The following is a 22,168-nucleotide window of genomic DNA, read 5'->3' on the forward strand; positions in this document are numbered from 1 at the left end:
CGATCGCAAGCATTTGCATTCTTCCTGTAGGTTTTATTATTTTATCCTCCCGCAAAAATTTATTTTACAACTTTACCGTGTAATTTAAAATCATTTGTACCGCGTAAATATAAAATATCGAAATCAAAATTTTAATGGAGATATTCGTGCAAGGTTGGATAATTTTTCGTTGTATCGAACAAATGATACCGGGATCAAATTCCACGAAAACTATGAAAATCTCGCTGGTAATAAAAGAAACCCTCGAAATAACAAAGCTATTAATTTAGTTAGTTCGTATTTGGACGCATCTGGACCATTGTGCGTCGTCGGTGAAGATAAAGTGAAACGCGAGAACCGTGGCAGCAGCCGCCGCCTTGGCAGTTAACGATTGAATACCGAACTCGCGAGTCGCGTTATCGTTCAAACTGAGATTCGACGATTAAGATTGCCCACGGAAGTAATAGATTCGAAGTTCGGGCAAAGTACGAGCCAGAAAGGGAACCCGGGCAGGAAGAACGGTCGGTTCATAATCGGGAATGGACCGGCGAAGAGCTAATTCTGAAAAGTAGTCGCGCGGCACGATAAAGTACGGGGAAGGGGCCTCAATAAAGCTGTTGCGCGCAACCACTCTCAGTTTTGCTTTATGTAGTTCCCGGCGATAACACGGCGGCGATAAATAAATAGCGGAATCCATGATCGTTTCGAGTCTGTCGAGTTCAGATACTATCGCGGTCTATAAATTCCTTTTTTTTCCTCCGTCGTCTCGTCCAATGGAATACCATGCCGGATGAACCGCGCACAATAGAAAATAGAAATCGGTACGGTCGATCTTAATGACGTTTCGCGTGCCAAGTCGAAAACGTCGTCGTACTGTTACACCGCGAGCTCGATTCCGATCGGGAGTCGGGAACGAACACGACGAGAATTCGAATAATTGGGTGTATTAAAAAAAAGAATCGACTTTTTCGAAATTCTAGACCGAAGTACTCCCTTAAGACGGTCTTCGCGACTATGGAACGTGTACAATTTATTATTACGCAACGAGCTCGATTCCGATCGGGAGTCGAGAACGAACATAACGAGGATTCGAATAATTGAAAGTTCCACGATGCACGGACAAAGATTTACTCGAGAAGTTCCGACGCCACGTTACAGAGTGACGTTTTCGTTCAATGATCTTAAAGCGGAACCGATAGGAGCTCTCTGCTCGAGGTCAGAAAAATATCATTAAAAAAAAAACGAACAAACGAAAATAAAAATGTTTCATCGTTGTATCGGTATTGTCTTACCGATATGCGAGTTTCGATCAGGTTACACCTTCCGGTTATCGAGCTTCGGGATGTATCAAGGGAAGTCTCCCTCACAATCAGTAATGGTTATGCCGTAGATCGTTTCTTACAGTTATACAATTTTTACTGTATATCACTGTGTTGCGCTTTAGACGAAACTTTCGTTAAGATTATCACTTATCGAGAATAGCTCGTAAAGGTACATGGGGCACAGTACGTAGTTTTTCGAAACTCGTCTTGTGGCGAGTATAGGATGAAAAAATTAATTTTGCGCGTGAATTTTTATCGATTAGGAAACACTGTTTAAAAAAATCAAAAAACTATTCATATTTTGTTCGCTACGCCCAATGTAACCGGTACTCGAAAGTTTCACAGAAATCCCTTAGGAATTAAACAGGTTCGTGTCAGAGCAAACTTGGAACTAAGTCCGCGCAACTCGATCCCGCTGGCGAATATTCATTAGGACCGTATTAATTATGGCCGGCAAAGTGTTTAACTAATTAGCGTGTGTTCATGACTGTGGAACTCGGCAGACGAAATTGTCCCCTACGTTTGTTGATACTAATTATCTAAAAGGAGACGGGATACTTGTCGAGATCATTGGCACGCGAGGGGTTTCTTGTAACGCGAGGCACGAGGGACGTAGTTGAAATTGGAGCGTTTAGAACGGTACAGTGTATGCAAGGGACGAATCGTATTATTGTAATTTTAAGTCTCAAACCTGTGGTGTGCAATAGGAACTGAAACTGAAGGTGGAGAAGAAACAGGCTCTGTAAAGACTAGGTTTCGAGGTAGAAATATACAAAGACCGATCGTTGAAAAAGTCCTCGTAAAGTAGTACTCTTTCAATTTTTACAACAGCGAGAGTTTTTTATATTTATGTAAATTTAACGTTTTCGATACTTTCGGAATTCCTCGATCTTTGCATTTCGAGGAAAAGGTATCTGTTCAAGATTGGTATTCAAATTTTGTGTTTTTGTACTTATTCGACAAAGTATAATTTTAAATGCAATTTTTAATACAATTTTATTGCATAAATTTGAATGGAGTTATTATTATAAGAGTTTGTAACATATTACATTACGATATTTCGCGAGGATGAATAAATTCGACGATTCGATGTATCAATTTATAAATAGATTTATTAATCTCGTACATTAAATATGCTGTTTATACGACTAAATTTGTAATACGATGATAAAACTGAAAAACGTTCGAAATTAATTTTTGATGGCAATGTAAATCTGTATTCTGTGTGTACTTATATTTTACGGTAAAAGTAATTAATCGATGTAATTATGAAATTTTCGATATGATTTTATATAATCATCGATGTTAATTACGAATTTAATGTAATTTTTTAATCAAAAGCATGATAATTTCTGTACACATATTTGTTATTTCAAATTAAAATTATTCATTCAAGAACTCGCGTTGAGAATTTAATGGAATTGTCGTATTACATTCTTTTATCGTTACGTATCTATAGCATCGATAAAGTGTGATCTAATTAAATCTACAAACGAGAGTTTACGAATCGAGTTATTTAAAAGAAAAATGATAATACAAGATGTAAAGATTTTCAAGGGTAAACTTACGAAATTGATATCTGTAACAAAGTTTCATTTTCGTGAATGTTTATTCGACTGAAACAATATTCTTTTCGTAATTCAAACGTACAGGGTATACAAAATTAATTCAATCGTATCATATGTTATATGTTTCTGAATCCGTGAAAATACTCTTCGTACCAATACCACGTCTAATCTATTGGGTTGTTCGGAAAGTCATTTGGTTTTTGTTTTTGGTGAAAATGAAACACGATGTTTTTAAAGTGTATAAACATTTTATTAAATTATATATTCTTCATTTTGGAAAACGAAACGACTTTCCGAACAACCCAATATAATACTAATAATACTACGATAATAATACTAACCTAATACCTATAATATAATATATATATATATCTAACCAACCACCAATTACGCATCAATAAAATTAATTTCCATACGAATGACGGATAACGAAACGGGCAGCACGAGACCGATATCGTCTACGATCTCTCCGGACGAGGTTCCGTAGTTTGTCTCGGTGAACCGATTACGCTCAAAGCTACGGAAGCGAATGGCAGTAAACTCGAATCGGTCGTGTAATTAAAATGGCAAGTAGACCGTTCGCCGAACGAGACAAGCCGTTGGAAGAAGGCTGGTTGCGGCAGTTCGATAACGATATTCACATCCGGCACCGTTCCCCGTCAAAGGAAGTAGGTTGCACCTGGTGGCGAGCATCGACAAGAGCGCGTTGCTCGGTCATGCGGCTCGCGGGAACCTATCGCGATCATAAACTACGCTCGTTTGTCGCAAGCTGCTCGCGTCGTGACAGCGCGTGGCTATAATAAGTCGCGGACGTAAATTATGCCAAGGAGCACGGGATCTCGGCAATCAACCACAAAGCGGATTACGGAGGCGTTAATCTTCCAGGTAAACTTCCACGTAGATCGCGAGGATGCGCGGCCATCCAGCTGGCAAATATTGTTTGCTCGCGTTTTCAAGTCGGCGCGGAGCTCACGAGAGAATAAGGATAACGTTGCCGCGCCCGAGCTTCTTGTTTCCTTTCAACGCGGCGTGGCGCGTTATCGCTCGAATTTTCCTTCGTCCGCGTCGATGCGCCTGACACGATGATTTACGGTTAAACCGACGCGTTTAATTTTAACCGGGAAAAACTTTATACCCTGGTTGGGTGGTTAGATCGAGAACTCGGTGTTTCTTTTTCCACGTTCTTTGCACGCGGGCATCGAGAAATGGCTGTATACGTGTTCGCGCGCGCGCGCGCGTGTGTGTGTGTGTGCGTGCGCGCGCTCGCAAGACCGACCGTAATAGCGTCTGGTGGTAAAAATGTGCGAGAAGTTGAGCCCTCGAAAAAGTCCGTGGAAAATGTGCGAGACGTAGCACGCTGAAGGTCTCAAACTCGAAATGCTGCGAATCAGCGGTTTCTCGTGTGCGAGCGAGACGTGGAAAACTTCTAAAACACGAGGTTGCGCGACATTTTTTCGGACGAATGGAACTCCTTCGATGTAATTTCAACTCGAGACGAAGCTTCGATAACGAACACATCCACGAGGATTCGCGTAACCACTCCAAGATCAGTGTATTATTCTTTGACGCTTGACTGGTGTGGTGGTTATTTTGTATACGGTACGGTGGGATCTGTGGGACTTTGTATAATTGTTCGAATATTTCTGGACACTTTTAAAAGAAAGAATCTGACGTGAATTACTTTTAGTAATTCATTAAGAAATAAATTGAATTATTGACACAACGAAAGACCCCAATTTACTAGTTACGGTTTAATTAGATCAATATTAAAATGTAGTTCCATAATCTGGGCACCTTATTTTAATACACATATCAGTTTGTTGGAGAAAGTGCAGTATCTGTTCTTATGGCCAGTATCATGGAATATTGAACAACCTGGTACTTGCCATTAATATTAAATTGTACTCTCCTCTCTTCGGTTAATGACTCTAAAACGTGGAGGATATTCTATTCGTCGTTGAAGTGGTCAATAATCTTGCGAGCTGTTTCGATATTCTCGAAAAACTCTCTATTAATGTTTCAACTATTCGTCCAAGACGTCACAATTTCCTCTGTATTTCACCACATAGAATTATATTTCGTTATCGTTTGAACATTAAGAAGATCGTTAATATTAACCTCGCACTATAAAACTTCACTTCTTTTTTTTCCATTCTTATTTTTCATATCTCGGTGTAATAATTTCCATGCAGTTCTCCATTGAGTTATCTCGTGCAGATAAATAAATAAATTTCTCACTCGAACGTAATTTTTCAATTAACCCCCGTTGTGCCACACCTGGATCTTTTCGGACTCGGAGAGACTTTTATATCGCTCGATTATACACCGTTACAGTTTCTCTTAGAAATGAAGAAAAGTAAGATAAGACGATACAATCTTTCTTCGAAATATTTGTGCGAGCAGGGTGAAGTTAGGGGTCCCTTTGAATACAGATGCGATCTTTTTCGTTCTCGCTTAAACCGTTGATATTGCGAGGATTAATACCCGAATAAACTCGATCGATTCGATGTTTCTTGCGCGACAATCTCGAACGAATGTATAAATTTGAATCGTTCAGGGGGGATTTCAAACGTTTTTTTTTCTCATTGGAAGCTGAGGATCTTTTAAAAAATTCATTTTTTACTTCTTGTTCGTCGCTACTATCTGGTTTATCTTTATATTAGGCTTGTATTTCAGAAGACCCCGTAAACCCTGGGGATCATTCTATTAAAACCATTTATCCGGGTTCTTAGAAGTTCTCTTGGGACAAGTATTGTACTTTCCCAAAGTTATCTAAAGTTCCCAGAGGGGTCTTTCGACGGTCTCCTTTCTTTCATTCTTCTCTCATTTTTCAACGGCTCTTATCAGTATTAAGTCGCGTTACTAATATCCCACGGTTTCCGTTATTATACTTATGCAGTTACCGTTCGTATCTTCTTCACGAGTGAAATACTCCCTTTACGTGAATAGCTATGGCTCCACCGTCTTCGAGCATTGCATTTTGCTAAGAAACCTTAACGTTATTCGGTACATGTACGGACTGCTTCGTTTATTCGATCATTAAGAATCTTTGGTCAATGTATTCGGTACCCGCGAGAGATCCCTTTTAAAACTTCAACGTGCAAAAGGAATTGGTGGATTTCACTGAAAAGAAAAAGCGTAATACTTTTGTGAGAGTGAACGCGATTCTATTCTTAGTCACATCCGATCCAATCCTTTGAGCGTCACCGAACAGTCACCAAATTATTATGTAATTGTTTCTGCAGTGATTTTCAGTCACACAAAATTCAATTATCATGTAGAAGTTGGTTCGACACTGGAACGAGAAAGTTTAATAATTTCACACAACATTGTCGTTGAAAGTGTATTGCGTTGTTGAAGTTTTTATTAATCCGAATAACTTCTATTCGAAGCAAACTTCAAACTCCCGTTCGTATAAAAAGTTACAGAGTGATATAGCACCTGTCGTATTGGACGCAAAGTGTGTCTGACCACAGGCGATCCACTATCACTTACGTCGTTCTTTTATTTTTTTCTTGCACTCCTTCGTTCTTTTCCGATGAAATATCGTGACTACATTTTCCTTTAACTTTTCATTCGTCCATTATTTTGAGTAATTGTATGCACAGTATGGATTATAGAATTTACGAAAATTTCCCAACTTTCTTGTCTACGCGATTCAAAAAATGTCTTCGTGCGATAGTGTTCTCGAAAGAAAGCCATGCTGGTATCATGAATATAAGATGGTTCTAGGAACTGGGATATAATACAGTTCTTTTCTGAGAGAAAGCAGAAAATATCGATAGAAAATGTCCACAGCTTAATGAGATCTCTCCTCGTCCGACCATATATTCCCGTAGATGGAACGCTGCTCCTACAGGTCGCAATTTCAATTTCTTTTTCAATCAAACTGTATAATTTGTTTTACACGAATCGATTTTTTGCGCCATTGTAGGTATAAAAGAATCAAGAGGGTGAATATCGGGAAATAAATATTTTTTGCGATATTTCGTTGTTTGTTAGAAAATTTCTTCGCTACGATAAACATTCGAGCGTTCTATAAAAACTATTTAATATTGTATTTGCGACACATCGACGCATTCTCACTCGGTGTTTACACCAATTGTTCAGTTAGTAATTTAAATTCATCTCGGCGAAAAAGTAGCAAATTATTTTCGAATCGCTCTTACTCGGTGCTATACTGTACCGAACTTCTGTTTCTCGTCGATTTTCTTTCGTTTTCCAAAAATTGGTAATTTTTCCACAATCCAACGCATCGATAAAGTTGACAACGAACCTGGACTCCACTGTACGAAACTAATGAAAACGATTTAATTCTCAAACTTTTCTGTAAGAGTTCAAAAATCATAAACTGTACTATTTCTAATTATATGCATTACTTAAACTGTAGATCCAAATAATTCAACTTGTGTCAATGTTCTTTCTGAAATATATTCTTAATTTTCAAGTTTTAGAACGTGTATATTTTCTGTAATGTGATTGTGTACTAGAAAGTGTACATTGCTAATAACTCTACAAGGGGTTGCTCAGCGTAATAAATAAAAAAAATCCCATCCTGGACGAGGAGTTAAGGAAGAAACATCCTTTAAGAGCATCAAAGTGAACAAAACTTATTCCGCGGCACGATAATGCCAGACCACATACCGCTAACACCACTACCGGAACGATAACAAAATTAGGATGGAGATACTTCCTCATTCTACTTATTTTCTGCATGTTGCACTTTTGAACTATCACCTGTTCAGATCGATACAATACCGTTCAAAAATACAGCACTGCGAGAACCACAACAAAGTGAAAAAATATTGCTAATATTTATTTTCTGGCTTGTTTAATCAGCAATTATTTTACAACCAAGGAACCTGCATTTTCCAAACGCGGAATTCAAATTCTGCCGGAGAAATAAGAGAAAATCACAAAAGTGGAACAGTATTTTAACCAAGAACGAGTATCGCAATGTTTAAATAAATATTTTCGCACGAAAAATCCACAGAATTCGTTCAACGATTCGTTTAACATAATAATGCTCTATTACATTTTCAAGGATGGTTGGATTTGCGAAACGAACGTACGAGTATTTGCGTTTTAAATAACATTTTAATTATTATTCTCCTCGTCGAGGTTCTCATCTTGATAATCTCGTAGGCGGAATGTTGAAAGGAGCAAATTTATGTAACGAAATTATATAGTGCCGTTTGAAAAATATGGCCGGTGGAAGACGGATCCCATTGTGCGATGCAACATTTTCCTTTATGAATTATTTCTCTTTTCTCTCGGAAAAAAAAGCTGTAACCTGCGGCTACAATCCCAGTTTCCTACTCTTACTCTGTATATTCGTGAAATAATGCTGGTGGCTACGTTGCCCTTTGTTTTTACGGAGGAACACCCTCTGTATATAAATGGGATTGCAACAAAAGCATAGAAGAGTATATGAAAATACTCTTAACTCGTTCCGACTCGATCGTATTTACCATTCGTATTGTATTACCCGCACGGTTCGTAACGTTCGGCGTATCGTAGCCGCTTGAACACTAATCTGGCGATACACGGCGAATCTATCGTAATTAAATTTCGATAATACGAACACCGGGAACCTACAAATCGGGCTGAGGGGGATGGTGGACGACCAACTCGAGCGTCCATGTGTCTTTCGGCTTTTGGAAATCATCGATGCGTGCCGATATTTATGAATATTCAGCCAGCGGACGCGGCCAATCGCAGGCCCGCGAATGAGCTCAAACGAAACCGCGGATTTCAATCTATGCGCGCGCAAATATTTATCCAGATCTCGTAGTAAAATAAATTTCGGCCCTGGGCCCCGATATTTCATCGGTTTCTCGTCTGTCATAAATTCTACCGCCTCGGTTCGCGAAAGCATCACAGCTGTTTTCAACGGTGCTCGCGTATTAACAACAAGCCGGGAAGAATCGCCCGAAACGCGAACCGATCGTTGAAATTTTCGTAAATCACTGCGCGATTTTCGCTCTCCTTGGAACACCGAAACGTTCCACGTTTTAAATTCCGCTACGGAACCGCTGATTTTTTCCCCTCGAACGAGCAAACCGATGCAAAACTTTTATTATTTGAACGAACTCTGTGTAACTGACTGTTCAGACGTTTGTTTGCTCGGCTGCGAATCGAGCGAAATATTCAATTTTCTCGGCGGTGAAACGTCAGTTAGCTAGGTATCGCGCCGAACGAAGATGATTCTTAACAATATATTTCATTCGTTCCCTTATTATTTTCACCGTATCGTTGTCCCTTGAATTTGTTCCATATGGTTAGGTATTACATTGAACGAAGAGGAATTACAACGATATATTTTATTTTATTCGGTCAGTATTTTTGAATATTTTAGAGGACACCGACTACTTGTCGGCGAATCAAAGAACTGTCCACAATCGAGAAAATTCTGCTTGTTTTTCCGTGGACAGGGTTCAGTGGACGAAGATAGAATTGTCAAATGATGAAATTTTGAATTTAATCGATGAAATAGAAAACTGTCCAGTTTCGTGGGAAACTTTTAACGAGTATCTGGAAAGTTTGGAATTCCAGTTTCTAAATTAAAGAAAAAGTGATTTTCATTACGCATAAGTGCAACCATTGCCACCCATGTTTTCTTCTTTCTCAGTTCTTTATTGTATCATTTAATATAATAAAACACGCATTTGTTCCAATTATTTTTTTCGCAGTCTCTGTACAAAACACATTTTTACTATTACTCAAAAGATGTTACGTAAACCACTAATGCATTGAATGCGACCGATACAATGGAAAACTAACCAAAACTCGATGAAACTTTGTCAAACGTATTCGAATATTATTAACGAACGTGCACGATCATTCACCAAAAGTGTTCGTATTCGCTGTTGTTTGTTCAAGTTCATTCGTATTCGTTTGCGCGCATTCGTGTTCGTTTTCGATCCGGACACACTTTAACTCGCAGTGCACGTCCGAAATCGTCTATCCGACGAAATACGAACGGTTTACGTGTTAATGTAAAAACGTGTGAAATTCGCGAAATATAAATTTCACCGGGTTGTTTTTCGTACGAATTAATCGCGGCACGCAGCCAGGATATCGTCGTTTCCGTTTCGGTCACGAACCCGGATTCGTGGATTTACGAAATTTCTGTTTCGCGCGACACCCGAGATGCTACTCGCGTCGCGTGAACTCCGGACAGAAATTAAGCCCCGTTAGCGTAAAATTTTATCCGCCTTGCGACGAAATTTTATTTAAACGTAGGTCTTTCCTATTAAACAGCGTTTCAAAAATATTATTAACGATATTAATGTACGCAATAACGGGCGCGAGACGATTCGCAAATATTTAAAGGAACGCGTTTCAGGATTTTCCAACGTGGACCGACAGTCGGATGCATTCGTTCCGTTGCAACGAATTTGCATAAAATCGTTTCTTTCCTCCAGGTAGCTTCTCGCGGCAGATGCACGACTCCGAGGGGAGACACAGGTTAAACCTTCCTTCCGTATCGGATCTTGCTTTCATGGAAATGCGAGTTCGACCAATATCGCGACACGATATGGTAGTTTGCTAGCTACGGTGCAGTTTAAACTTATCCATTAGCGGCTACTAGTCGGCAATGTGTTCCTAGGCGAACCGTAACGACGAGGTCTCAGACTGGTACAGTTTGTAGGAAATAGTCGTTTGCTCTAACGCGCTTCCGGCGATGTTACCAACGAACATCGAACGAAATCGCTATGGATACAAATCCGTCGAGGTTCGTTCGTCAATTGCACCGCGCATTCGCAACGAGAACTATTCTAAACATGGTGTGTCGGCAATCGTATCGTACCAAGTATTTCTCAAGAGGAAAGTACCAAAATGGATCTTTCTGCTCAAAATATCGCCAAGTTGTTTAACTGTTGCTAAACCAGTGATTTTGGGCAACCACTGGAAAACGGTTTAAACGGACCCGTAATTACCTTTCGAAACACGATTTTTTTAGAGTGTCTAAACATTTTATTAAATTATATACTCTCCATTTTGGAAAACGAAACGATTTTCCGAACAACCCAATACCTTTCTTTCCTTATCGAACAAGGATTCTATTACTTTATCGTACTTTTCTGAATTTCTATGGACAGTTTTAGCAACGGTATCACCGAGCGACATAAAAGTCTATCTTGAGTGAAAATTACCGGGCAGAAACGAAAATATTGTTTAACTCGAATTAACCCGAAAACTTCCTCTTCTTAACAATTTTAGTGCTTCGCCTTTGGTCTGGATTATACAGCGAACCTTAACTGCAACGCTACTTGATGTTAGGAAACTGGTTTCATAATCTCCTACATACAGGAAGCCCTCCCTAACATTAAATTTCGTCGAAAGCAGAGTTTGTTGGATAAACCTCGCCGAAACGTCCACTTTTAGCGAATTTAGAACGGAACACAGAAACTTTCGAAAATAGAGAAACATGGATTTTGGAGAGTTCAAGCAACACTTTGACTCGGAGCTCGATTTTTCAATCTTCGTGGCACGGCTCGTAGTTGAAAATATTACAAATTTCTAGTAACGACGATGATCATTATCGAATACAGAAGTTGTGATTAACGTTTCCTGTATTCCGTAAAACTACTTCGTAGGTAATTCTGAAGACTGTCGTTCGTTGAAACAGCTTTACCGCGAAAGACTCCAAAGGATAAACTGTACGTTCGAAAGATAATTTTCAACATCCGTTGGTTCGGATATAATAAAATGCTCTGGATGTATCTTTGAAATAAAATTTCTTACAGACTATCCGTAAGGCGATATAAACGCCGCGTTAAACGTAAATTGGAAACCTAGTGGAAATCTTCTTCCGAAGTTTCTCTATTATGGCCCGTAAACATCTATTCGTTTCAAGCATAAAAGAGGAAAATTAATTTCGATTTGAACGGGGATTAAAGAAGCGAGAGGAACGTCTGTGGAGTCCGAGTGAATTTTCCGTTACTTTTAAAAGACGATAATCGTTTCCTTTTTATTCCAATATAATCCGGTTAACGTAATTTTTTTTACGTTAAATCCTCGCCTTTCGTACGACCATTAAGGGTAGCTGCACGCCTTTCGATTCACAGGAGGTCTTCTTTTTTCGAGGTTAACAGCAGCAAACGACTTCCTCGGAAACAGTTGGACTTGGCCCGTTTTACTAACAGATTCAATTAAGATATCCGGTCCCTTCGGCAACATTCAAACGAGGAACGCTCTTGTCGCAGACAGGGTGAACGCGGTCTGAAGCTGCAACATGACAATTTCGACGAAACCGAGCTTCCTCGAGAAGAAGCACCGTACTTAGAGATTAGCATCATCGCCGGCGCACTTCGAACATTCGCAAATTCCCCTCGGAGTCTAATAACACCGTGGTAAACTTTGGTTCCCATTATCGAGTACACCTATTGAATGCATTAAGATCGAAACGAGTGAGGCAGCCTGCGAGCGGCGAGGAAGGAAACTGCGCGTGAAAAGAACCAAATGTGGAATATGGAATGTATTCGCAGACAGACTGGCATAGATTCGCGAATTATACTTTGGGAAGTTAAAATCGAATTCCATGAAACGAAACGTACACTCCCGCTGGAAAAGTTTCGAACAATGTACCAACTTTGTGCTACGCGAATAGTCCATACGCAAATATTATCGGACATTAATCGATCGTTATTTAAGTATCGAGATGAAAATTAAAATCGTACTCGAATCTAATTTCTAAATATTTCATCGTTGTGAATTCTCGGTTATTTTTAATAAAAAGGAGAAAGTACATTCGTATGAACTGTTAATAGACTGAGAGACGAATACATGAAACACTTTGTGTTTCCTCGAGAAAGAGCCGTTTGTAAATAATTCCTATTTTAAAATATCCACGATATGGTAAATCGTGGTAGTAAATCGGTAAGTTTAACACGAAAGAGGAAAATTCTCAACGCTGAACTGCAAGTGCACGCGTGTTAAAAGTGCTTCGCTTCTATAAAGATCGAAGCGTACCTTTCTATGAAACGTAACCAGTGCGTTTTGATTTTGTTATTGGACACTGTACGCGTAAATTAACACGTTCCAGAAAGAGAAGCGAATTTTCTCCGTTGAAACGCAATTATCCAAACAAACATGAACGGTTTTAAATCGTGACGGTATTGTTTGTAATTCCTCGACCGTTCTCCGGTAGTTAAATCAGCATACGATCGAGTCGCAATTCGACGAAACGTTGAGAGGCCAGTTAGTTACGAGTCGTTACGAAACTCGTAAAAGAAGATGCGACTGGTTTCATAGAGTGTATAACAGTATGGTGTGAAACCGAGTGATGTTTGCACGGGAAGACGAGTGTGATACGCGTATACGAAAAATATTCTACCGACGAATAACCAAAGTTCGTGTTATGGAAACGGATGTGCATATAATGATCGTGGTCTGTCTTTTCTTCTATCGCTGAACTATTTTACCTATTCGCCTCTCCCCGAAAACGATTGGAACGAAAATCTTAATTGAACAACGATAGGTAATAAAACGAATAGTTTCGATAAAATCGAAGAACCAAGAATCGTGAAGAATACGTACACTGCCCTTTAAAAGTTTGGAATCGTTACGTGGATCAGGAGCAACAGGATCTTTTTAAGAAAAAATGGATATTTTACATTTTGCATTAGTTTTATTTAAAAAGAATTTCTTTGCCACTTTGAAGTACCAAAAGACTATCGATCTTCAACGTATTCGTTCAAGAGAATGAGAACAATCTACGATCGATTCCTCATTTATTTAAATAAACGTGCACATTCATTTTCAAATAATCATATATTTTTATCTACGAATATAAAAATATCAATATTTTTCTCTTTTAAACGGGCGCGTCTGTCTACAAATATGTATTCCACTGTGACCAAAAATATTAGGTTATGTCGACCAAAACGAACGAGTACATAAAAGCGATGTTTACTTACGACCACATTCCTGGACGAAAATGTTATTCATTTTACTTTAGGGCCGTGTTAAAATGTATCGACGTAAAAAAGTACAAAACTCAGACGTTGTAATACGAAGTTTCGAATATCGAAAATGATCGACAGTAGAGATTGACTATCCAAACTCGTTGTGTTCGCAAACCATCGATAGTTTCGACAGTACTATCGATAGTTTTCCACCTCTAGTTGCCCAGTTCTGGTCTAGCTCGCATATGTATGATACGGTTTGAGAGAGAACGATCGAGAACAGAGTATGCAACGAATATTGTAAGAGAGAGTGTGCGATAAATATTGTAAGAGGAAGTATGTCTAGAGACCTGTTCGTAGAAGAGATAGAAATTCATACGCGATCTGTTCGCTTCTATCGTTTTATTTATTTCCCTTTTTTTTAACAATGCATCGTACGTTAATCGATTACGGTTTCGATCGATCCACTGACGTAACAATGGATCGATCTGCACGTTCGTATCTTATTCTCGGGGTAGGTTGCAATTTTTCTCACGTTTGGTGCAAACATCGCTCCGTACACAACAAAGAACGATAACCGAACAATACTTACGGCGAATGCCGACAATAATGGCCGATTTTTCCGACAACGGTCCGAGACTATAGATTCAATTAAGATAGGTGCGAAAGTACTCGGCACGGGCCACTCAGTCGAGAAAAATTTCTGTTCTCAGAGAGGGACGTTTGGTATGAGGCGGCGAGACACGCGATCGAAGCTCGTATTCGCGCGTCGGCGGCGAGTTCGAGCGTCAGCGGGACGACGACGCCGGGCGGTGTGGCGCGGGGCGTCGTTCTCTTCGTCGGCGACGGGATGGGGATGAGCACTCTCACGGCTGCGAGGATCCTCTCGGGTCAACGTCATGGAAATACGGGCGAGGAAGCGCAACTCGCTTGGGACAGCTTTCCAGCCGTGGCTCTGGCAAGGGTGAGTCCTCGTTTTCCATCTTCTCTATCCCCCGACAAACCCACCTACGACGCCCTCTTTTTCTTTCTTTCGTTCCCGTTTCACTTCTCCCTTTCCAATTCGGCATCCCTGCCCTGCTTTCTCCCTCTATTTCTCTCTCTCTCTCTCTCTCTCTCTCTCTCTCTCTCTCTCTCTTTCTCTCTTCCCTTGTCTCTCTTTCACTTTTCATAGAAACCAAGACGCCCCGTAGAAAACTTTCTCTCCACAGAGAATCTGGCTGCATCATCGGGAACGATTTCGGGAACATCTCCGCGTCCTTGATTCAAAATTTACTTATTATGTAACCGATCGATCCGATTCCACGGTATCTCGCGCCGTGTCGCAGATTCGTCGGGTTCTTCTCGTACCCCGGACGACGAATGCATTACGAATGCACTGCGTTTTCCCGTGCACGTTGCGTTATTGACGGGTGGGGCTTGTTTCGTTCGAACGGCCATTTTTATGCGTCGGATTGTTTTTTTTTCTTTTGGTTCATCGTAGACGGATCAGATCGAAATGTTTCGGTGGATCGTTCTGCAAATTCAGAGGTTGCGAAACGGACGAGCTATTTCGTACCGTGATTCGTAGCTCGACCCAAGAGAGACCGATTCCTCGTCGAAAAATAAGTGAAAAATGTGGAATGAAATTTTCTCGTACCATTCCCGAGATAATCGATTTTGAAAACGCGCGGGAGGCGCGCGCGTGTTTGATTAACGAAATTGTTCGCGCTAGAGCGTTCTTTTACTCGTAATTGCGAAATGTTTTCGGTGTTGCCGCCCGCGGAAGCAGTTTTTGCTTGTAAATTATTCATAAATTCACCTTTTGTATTGTATATGAAAATTAGAAACATTCCCAATGAGATCCATCGGAGCGACTGTTATTCAAATTGGTGCGAGCTCTGTGTATTTTCAAAATCGATTATCTTGGGGTAGGAGGAAAAATTTTATTACACATTTTCGACTCATTTTTACACCGTGTGTATTTTTTAAAGGCGCGAAACGGCGCGGCGTGAAGTCGAATTTACTCGTCGTATCGATCGATAACACCGCGTTAGAGCGCGAGTTAACTCGTCGCAGATCGCTGCACTCGTATCGCGTGCGCTACGTGTAAGGCTAATAACTATTTCCACGATATTAGCACTTTGTTATTTTCGTGAATTGCGCGCATTTGAAATTCGTTTACCACGCGATCGTTTCTCTTTCGATAGATCCCGAAATAAATTCGGTTACGCATTGCAGTATTTTCTATTGTCGCGTTATTAACGGCATTTATTATTTCACGTGATACAGTACCACCTTTTGTTACCGCTGGAGGCGAATTTGTACTTTACCGTAACGAGTAATTCAGGGACTGTTAAACACGTACGGTATCGAATATTTCTTCTTACATTCGCGCCAAGCACTTTCGTTCTGAACATTTCTCTCGGAAGTGCATCGAGCACAACGAGAGAAACTTTTTCGTCGGAAACTCCCGTTCTAGATTTCGGGAACAGCTAGACCTCTGATTCGAGGTTTGCTTATTGCATAAGTGAACACTGTTTTCCCAACGTTGTTTCAATTTTGTATCATTTATTTTTACGGATACACGATTCGTGGTCCAGTTTCGTGTAGGATAACATTTTTTGTCGCGTAATGTTTTTAATTTGATAAACGTTACAAATTGCGATCGGTACTCGATCGATTTCGTTACGAAGAGAGTATTGATTATTTCAAAGAAATTTCTTCGATTACATTTAACCGTATGAAAAACCTTTTGCATTATACGGAAAGGAATACTTCGTGCTCCAATATTAGGAAGAGGAAAATGCACTTGTACAGAAAAATGTCTGCATTAAAGTTTTCGTTTAAAATTGATTTTAAACGATTGTCTATCTTTTTTCGGTTTCGCTCTTTCCGTTTTTCATCGAAAACGTTTCGAACTTTTTCTATTGTCAGCGATTCTGTCTCTTTCTCATTTGGAAACATAACATCGGAAGTTTAACTTTTCTCTGGCGTGTCCCTAAAGGATTCACGATTTCCTCGTTATTCCGTTAACTACGGGACTTTGCTTTCGCCCGGCGGTCTCTCAACCGCTCGCAAGTATTCCATTCGTTGTGTGGCATTAAGAGCTAATTAAAACTGCGAGGGTTTTCGTGAAATTTGAAGGAAAACGATGCGTAAACCGGTCTCATTTAATTTGCCCGTTTCATCGCGTTTCGCGTAACGAACCGCTCGCTCGACTCTTTCGCTGCTTTATAAAACGATCAAATATGATTCAAAAAGTGACTGCTTATCGACCGAGTAAAATTGGTTATATCCGCTGTAAACGATTAGAAAAATATACTTCGTGTGCATTTTCGATCGTTCTTTGGTAATTATCAACCAGTGCTTCCCTTGCGATGGATATCGACGCACGGAATTCTTTTTGTCGTTATTGTCGATAGTACAATATTTATTAAACGTATTTCCATCGAGCGTAACAATGTCAGAGTTATATACTCCATTTTTTCTTTTACATTGGATAAATGAATTTCAAACAGTTTGATCTATGGGGAAATATTTTTTTTTCGTACGTTCCGTGTTCGATCAAACGGTTTTGGGACCATCTAAAAACAAAGAGAATTTCAACGCCCGAGTTATTCGAATGAACTAAACAAATTTTGTTACGTTTAATTCGTTTAAAGTTTGGTTTTTTTTTTTATCGATTTTGATCGATTGAATCGTTCACCGCGTTCGATTGAAAAAAAGAAAAATCACTGGTATGCAGCCTCTGGACAACTTAAACGGTCGAAAAACTCTCGCCAAAGAATAAATAGTGTTTACTGCGCTGTACCGTTGCCAGCGATACGAAGTGAAAAATCGCGAAAATTGAAGTAACGTGTTTATTCAATTCTCTTACGCTAAAATTGATAAATAGAGGAATTTACAGAACGAGATAGATGGAATATTGAAAACGGTACGAGAAAAATTCTCGCAGTTGTTAAACTCGGAGAATAAAAGATCCAAGTTGTCCTTCGCACAATCGTCTTTCGCGTCTCCCTTGGATACACTCCCTGCGGATTACACCGCCTTAAATAATTTATCTTGGTCACTCCAGTCGTGTAGAGCGGACAGTTCGCCTTGGCCGCACGTACTAAACTACGAAAGGGTTAATCGCTTACGTTCTTTCCGCGGCGGTCTTTTTCTCCTCGGTTCTCTGGTCCGTAGGAGCTTCCTGTTCGCGAACGCCAAGGACACGGATTTCCGCAGGATATTCTCTAACAAAGTGCCTTTCGGAATCTCGAGAGGTTTCGACGATACAGTCGAGCAGGGCTTATTATCGCGTCGACGTGAACGAGCATTCCGTACTCGAGCGATGGTAACCGAGGGGGTGTGCAGAGGGGAACCGATATTCCGATTTGCTGACGTCGCTCGTGCTTATCAACCATACTCCGTGTAACTTCGCTTCACCACCGATTGTATTTGCCTCCCGGAGCGGTTTTTATCCACTGTATCTTTTATCGAACCACCGGGGACCATCGTTGCGCAACGAGCAAAAACGGTCACCGAATCGGCCCTCGAAACGGGACCGTGGCCCATCCCACGAAACTTTCGCGAATTTTGAAACAATCGCGCGAGTTTGTCGCGTGTCTTGGATCGGTTATTAGCGATACGAGCGCGCTCGTCGAAAAACAGTTTGACCGGAATTAATCGCGACGAGTACCAGGAACAGGAACTATTTGAATATTCGATCGAAACCGAGGGGTTGTTCCGTGGCTGTTTGTAATCGTACCGGGTAGAGGAGTTGGTCAATTCGGAATAGTTCGCCGGATTACACGAACGAGCAACAAATTTGTACGCGCGCGCTGGTGACGCCGGCGCGTTTCACTTCATAATTTCTCGAATGCAATTTCCAACGACGACCGTCCCGGAAATGAGCGTCCCTCGCACGGAACGAAAGGAACTACGACGGATAAATCGATCTCGAGGATGATAATTAAGAATGGTGAGCTCAAAGCACCCTTTGTGCGTACCTCTTTGAAATCGTTGACTGTTTGTGACGGCCTCGTCCGTCCCGGGCATCTCCGTCGGGCGTACCGGCAAAATTGTAATCACCGAGTCTTCTTTCGGCTTACAATGCAATTCTTGCGCTATTATGGGGAATCGCGGCAATTTAAATAATACGCGAACGCGATTACGCGTTGTATGCACTTTACCAGAGAGTATTACTCGGGTGATTTATCGCCGAGCGGGAATTCAAATTTAGCGAAATGTACCATCGATAACTGTTTTCCTTCGATTTCTTGTTCGGTTCGATGCGAAGAGTCGCTTCGGGTTAATTTCGTGTAATTTGTAGAATTTAACAAAAATAGACGAAGAAAGAAAAAGAACAAGGGGAATACGCACGAATTACAATCGAATGTTACAAGTGCAGAGATGCTTTAAATGGAACAATTCTCAATTTTAGAGATACTTTTGGCATTGTACTTTGCACGATATTGTTAAAACTAGAATCAAAATTCCTCGTAAAAATTAATTATTCGAGAAGAGAATCGTGCACAAGACGGTTCATTCTACACTCGCCCGGTTGTTTCGAGACCAGTTCGACCGTACCACGAATTCCAAAGTATCCCGCGCACAGTACTCTATTTATTACATTTTGTCCTAGATATTTGCTACGAGTATTATCTTCGGTAGGGAACGTACACGCGAGGAATTCGTAACAATGAAGTACGTTTCGCCGCGGATTAAGCGCGAGTATTTCGTTTCATCGTAAGAAACGATCGTGAACTAGCGTCGGTTCAGATTATAATTTTTTTTACGACACGTACGCGTTACGAGAAAGCGTAATTAGAACGCGTACCGGTGGCGCGTTCGTTGTCGCGCGGCTAATTGCAAATATTTTCGCGTACGCGCGTATAATTTGCAATAAAAATTGCGTCGCGGCGGACAGTGGGCGTAAATAAATGTTGGTCACGGTAAATATCCACCTTTGGGTAGATCCCGCGACGCGTGTTCCACGTCGTACAAGGGAATTTGCATTTGTTTCTCGTTGCGCGTGTATCCACTTTTCGTGTTCCGTCCGCGCGTCGCGCGCGTCGAATTTCTGTTCGCAGCACGGGAGGAAGCACGACGAGGAGGAACTTTCCGACAAACTCTATCGGGATTTCGAGGTTCGTTCCTACATCGGTTACAGACTTGCTTATTATACGGACGAAGTAATCGAGCTTCCTACGCATGGATAAAACCCAACGGGATGCGGGATTCGCCTTTCCAGCGCGGAGTGGCTTAGAAAATTTACATAACGATACACGGGCGTAATTCGAGTCTCCTTAATGTTCGTGTCCTCGTTTAATTAGCGAAATGTTGGCCGCGTACGGAGTCACGGTGCGGGACAAAAAATCGTTCGCTCTCGCGCTCGTGCTCGCGCTCGCGCTCGCACGTTCATCGAGCGTGGAGAGAAAATCCCGCGGCACATAAAAGCGGAGATATACGTCTACGTGTAATATGTGATCGTTCGTTCCTTTCGTCTCCCTGCCTACTGCCCCCGTCCTCGCATCCTCCTGTGTTTTACGAGTGGAATTCTTCTTCCACTTATCCTCTTTTCCTATTCCTTGGGGCCCTTGGCCATTCTCTCTAGATCAGCAGTTCTCGGCCTTTTTTCCTCGGGAAAAGTCTCTTGCCGGACGAACGCTATTCGACGGTGAATCGATCAATGTAGCGATCGATGTATCCTTTTTCTTCCGTTTTTGCGAAATTTCCTGCAAACGTTCTCCGAAGGACCATTCCGAGTCCTTTGCGCGTCACAGGGGACGATGGACGACATTCTCGCACGCCCGTTCCGTTATAAATTCACGCTTGTTTTTTTTTTTTTTTAGACCCCTCGAAACGTTGGAACGACGACCGTTTGCGGTCGAAACTCGAATTCGCTCCGACGTGGGTGTACCAGGGCAAGGGTTAGAGTGTTGATTTTATACGGTTGGATTGCTCCTTGACGCGGAACTATCGATCCTCGATATTTAACATTTTAAACTTCGGGTCGAAGTTCGTGTGTTTTATCGCCATGAAGGTTTAGCTTTTTCGATGTAAACATTTAAGTACACTAAAATCCCTATGTCCTTGGAGACAGGATACAAGCTTCCCAGAGGATATCCGAAACCGCGAATAGTAACGAAGACCCTAGAGGGTAGGTCGTATAACTGTCGTCACAATTTTTTAGAAACTTCCGGTAATCCAACGAAAAAGCATTTCGAACGAACGTCAGTCGACGTTCGATGGATCAGAAATTGCAATATTAAAAATTTAGAAGAAATTTCTTTTCGACAATATCGGGTTACCTGTTCGCGTTCAATTACAGTAAGTGTTCGAATCGTAGAAAGTTTGATGTTTCAAAATTTGCTATAAAATATTCAAATTGAGTAAATTTTGGAATTTTCTATTTAATTTTTTGTTCAAACCATGGCAACGAATGATTTATCGTAATTGTATAATTTCCTTTGTCGGTGATTGCTATCCACCGATGATCGAGAAACTTTTATACGTACTTATTCCGAAACAATCGTTTATTTGAAACGAACGAACGTGTCGGTTGTTTTGAAACGCGTGAGCAAGGTAAACTCGAGCAGAAAGTCTCGATAACTGGTATCGATTCGATAGCCAAACCGGTGAAAAAAGATAAAGAAGCGCGGGTAGTAGTTCAACAAACGGAAGCATCGATGATTGAAGCACACCCGCTGAAAAATTTGTGTTTAATTAATTCAAAGTTGATCCTCTTTGTTCGGCGTCGAGATGCGCGGAAATTTATGCATCCTTACACATTTAAAGCGCGAAGCGCTGCTTTCTATATTAATGTTACAGAAGCTTCTCTGAATTATATTTTAACGTAGTTTCAACGACTTATTTAGTTAGCCACAACGTGTGACAAGAGAGAACGATATTATCTCGCTTTCGTCGGGAATTTTACATTCTCGTGAAAGAGGTCTCAGATATTATTATTGTTAATCGCTCGCGTTTCGTCGGTTCGGTTTCGGTGCTAAGAAACGTACGATATAATCTCTCTTCTGTTCTCTTTTCTTGTCGATGTACGCTGAATCGAACGATCTAATAATCTAGACAACTCGATCGATTTCGAGCCTCTCGTGCAGTATTTTTCACCATCTATTCAACTACTTTTCCGTATATTCTGACGTATTTCTAATACCTCCATCGGATATTCTTATTACCGAAAAAGTGATCGAAAATTTTGTTAACGTCAATTAAAGCATAGAATGTGCCTTTTATCCTATAAATATTATAGTTCCACGGTACATTTACCTGTGAGAAAGAAACCGAACATTAAAAGCTCGTTGAAAGGTTCGCGATACGATCGAACTCGACGTCGTAAATATTCGATACGAAATACGGATATTATATAATCGATATACATTATGCAAACATTAAAATCTCT

General features: G+C 40.7%; 1 protein-coding gene across 1 annotated transcript in view; it reads left to right on the top strand.

The window, feature by feature from the left end:
- LOC143144910 (alkaline phosphatase) overlaps positions 1-22,168 on the top strand; it is a 422,761-nt gene that overhangs the window by 37,383 nt on the left and 363,210 nt on the right. The window contains exon 2 of the mRNA XM_076307792.1: positions 14,496-14,746. Coding sequence (XP_076163907.1) covers positions 14,496-14,746 — 251 coding nt within the window. The remainder of the gene's footprint in view (positions 1-14,495; positions 14,747-22,168) is intronic.

This window comes from Ptiloglossa arizonensis, chromosome 3 (assembly GCF_051014685.1).
Source record: "Ptiloglossa arizonensis isolate GNS036 chromosome 3, iyPtiAriz1_principal, whole genome shotgun sequence".
NCBI classification, from domain to species: Eukaryota; Metazoa; Arthropoda; class Insecta; order Hymenoptera; family Colletidae; genus Ptiloglossa; species Ptiloglossa arizonensis.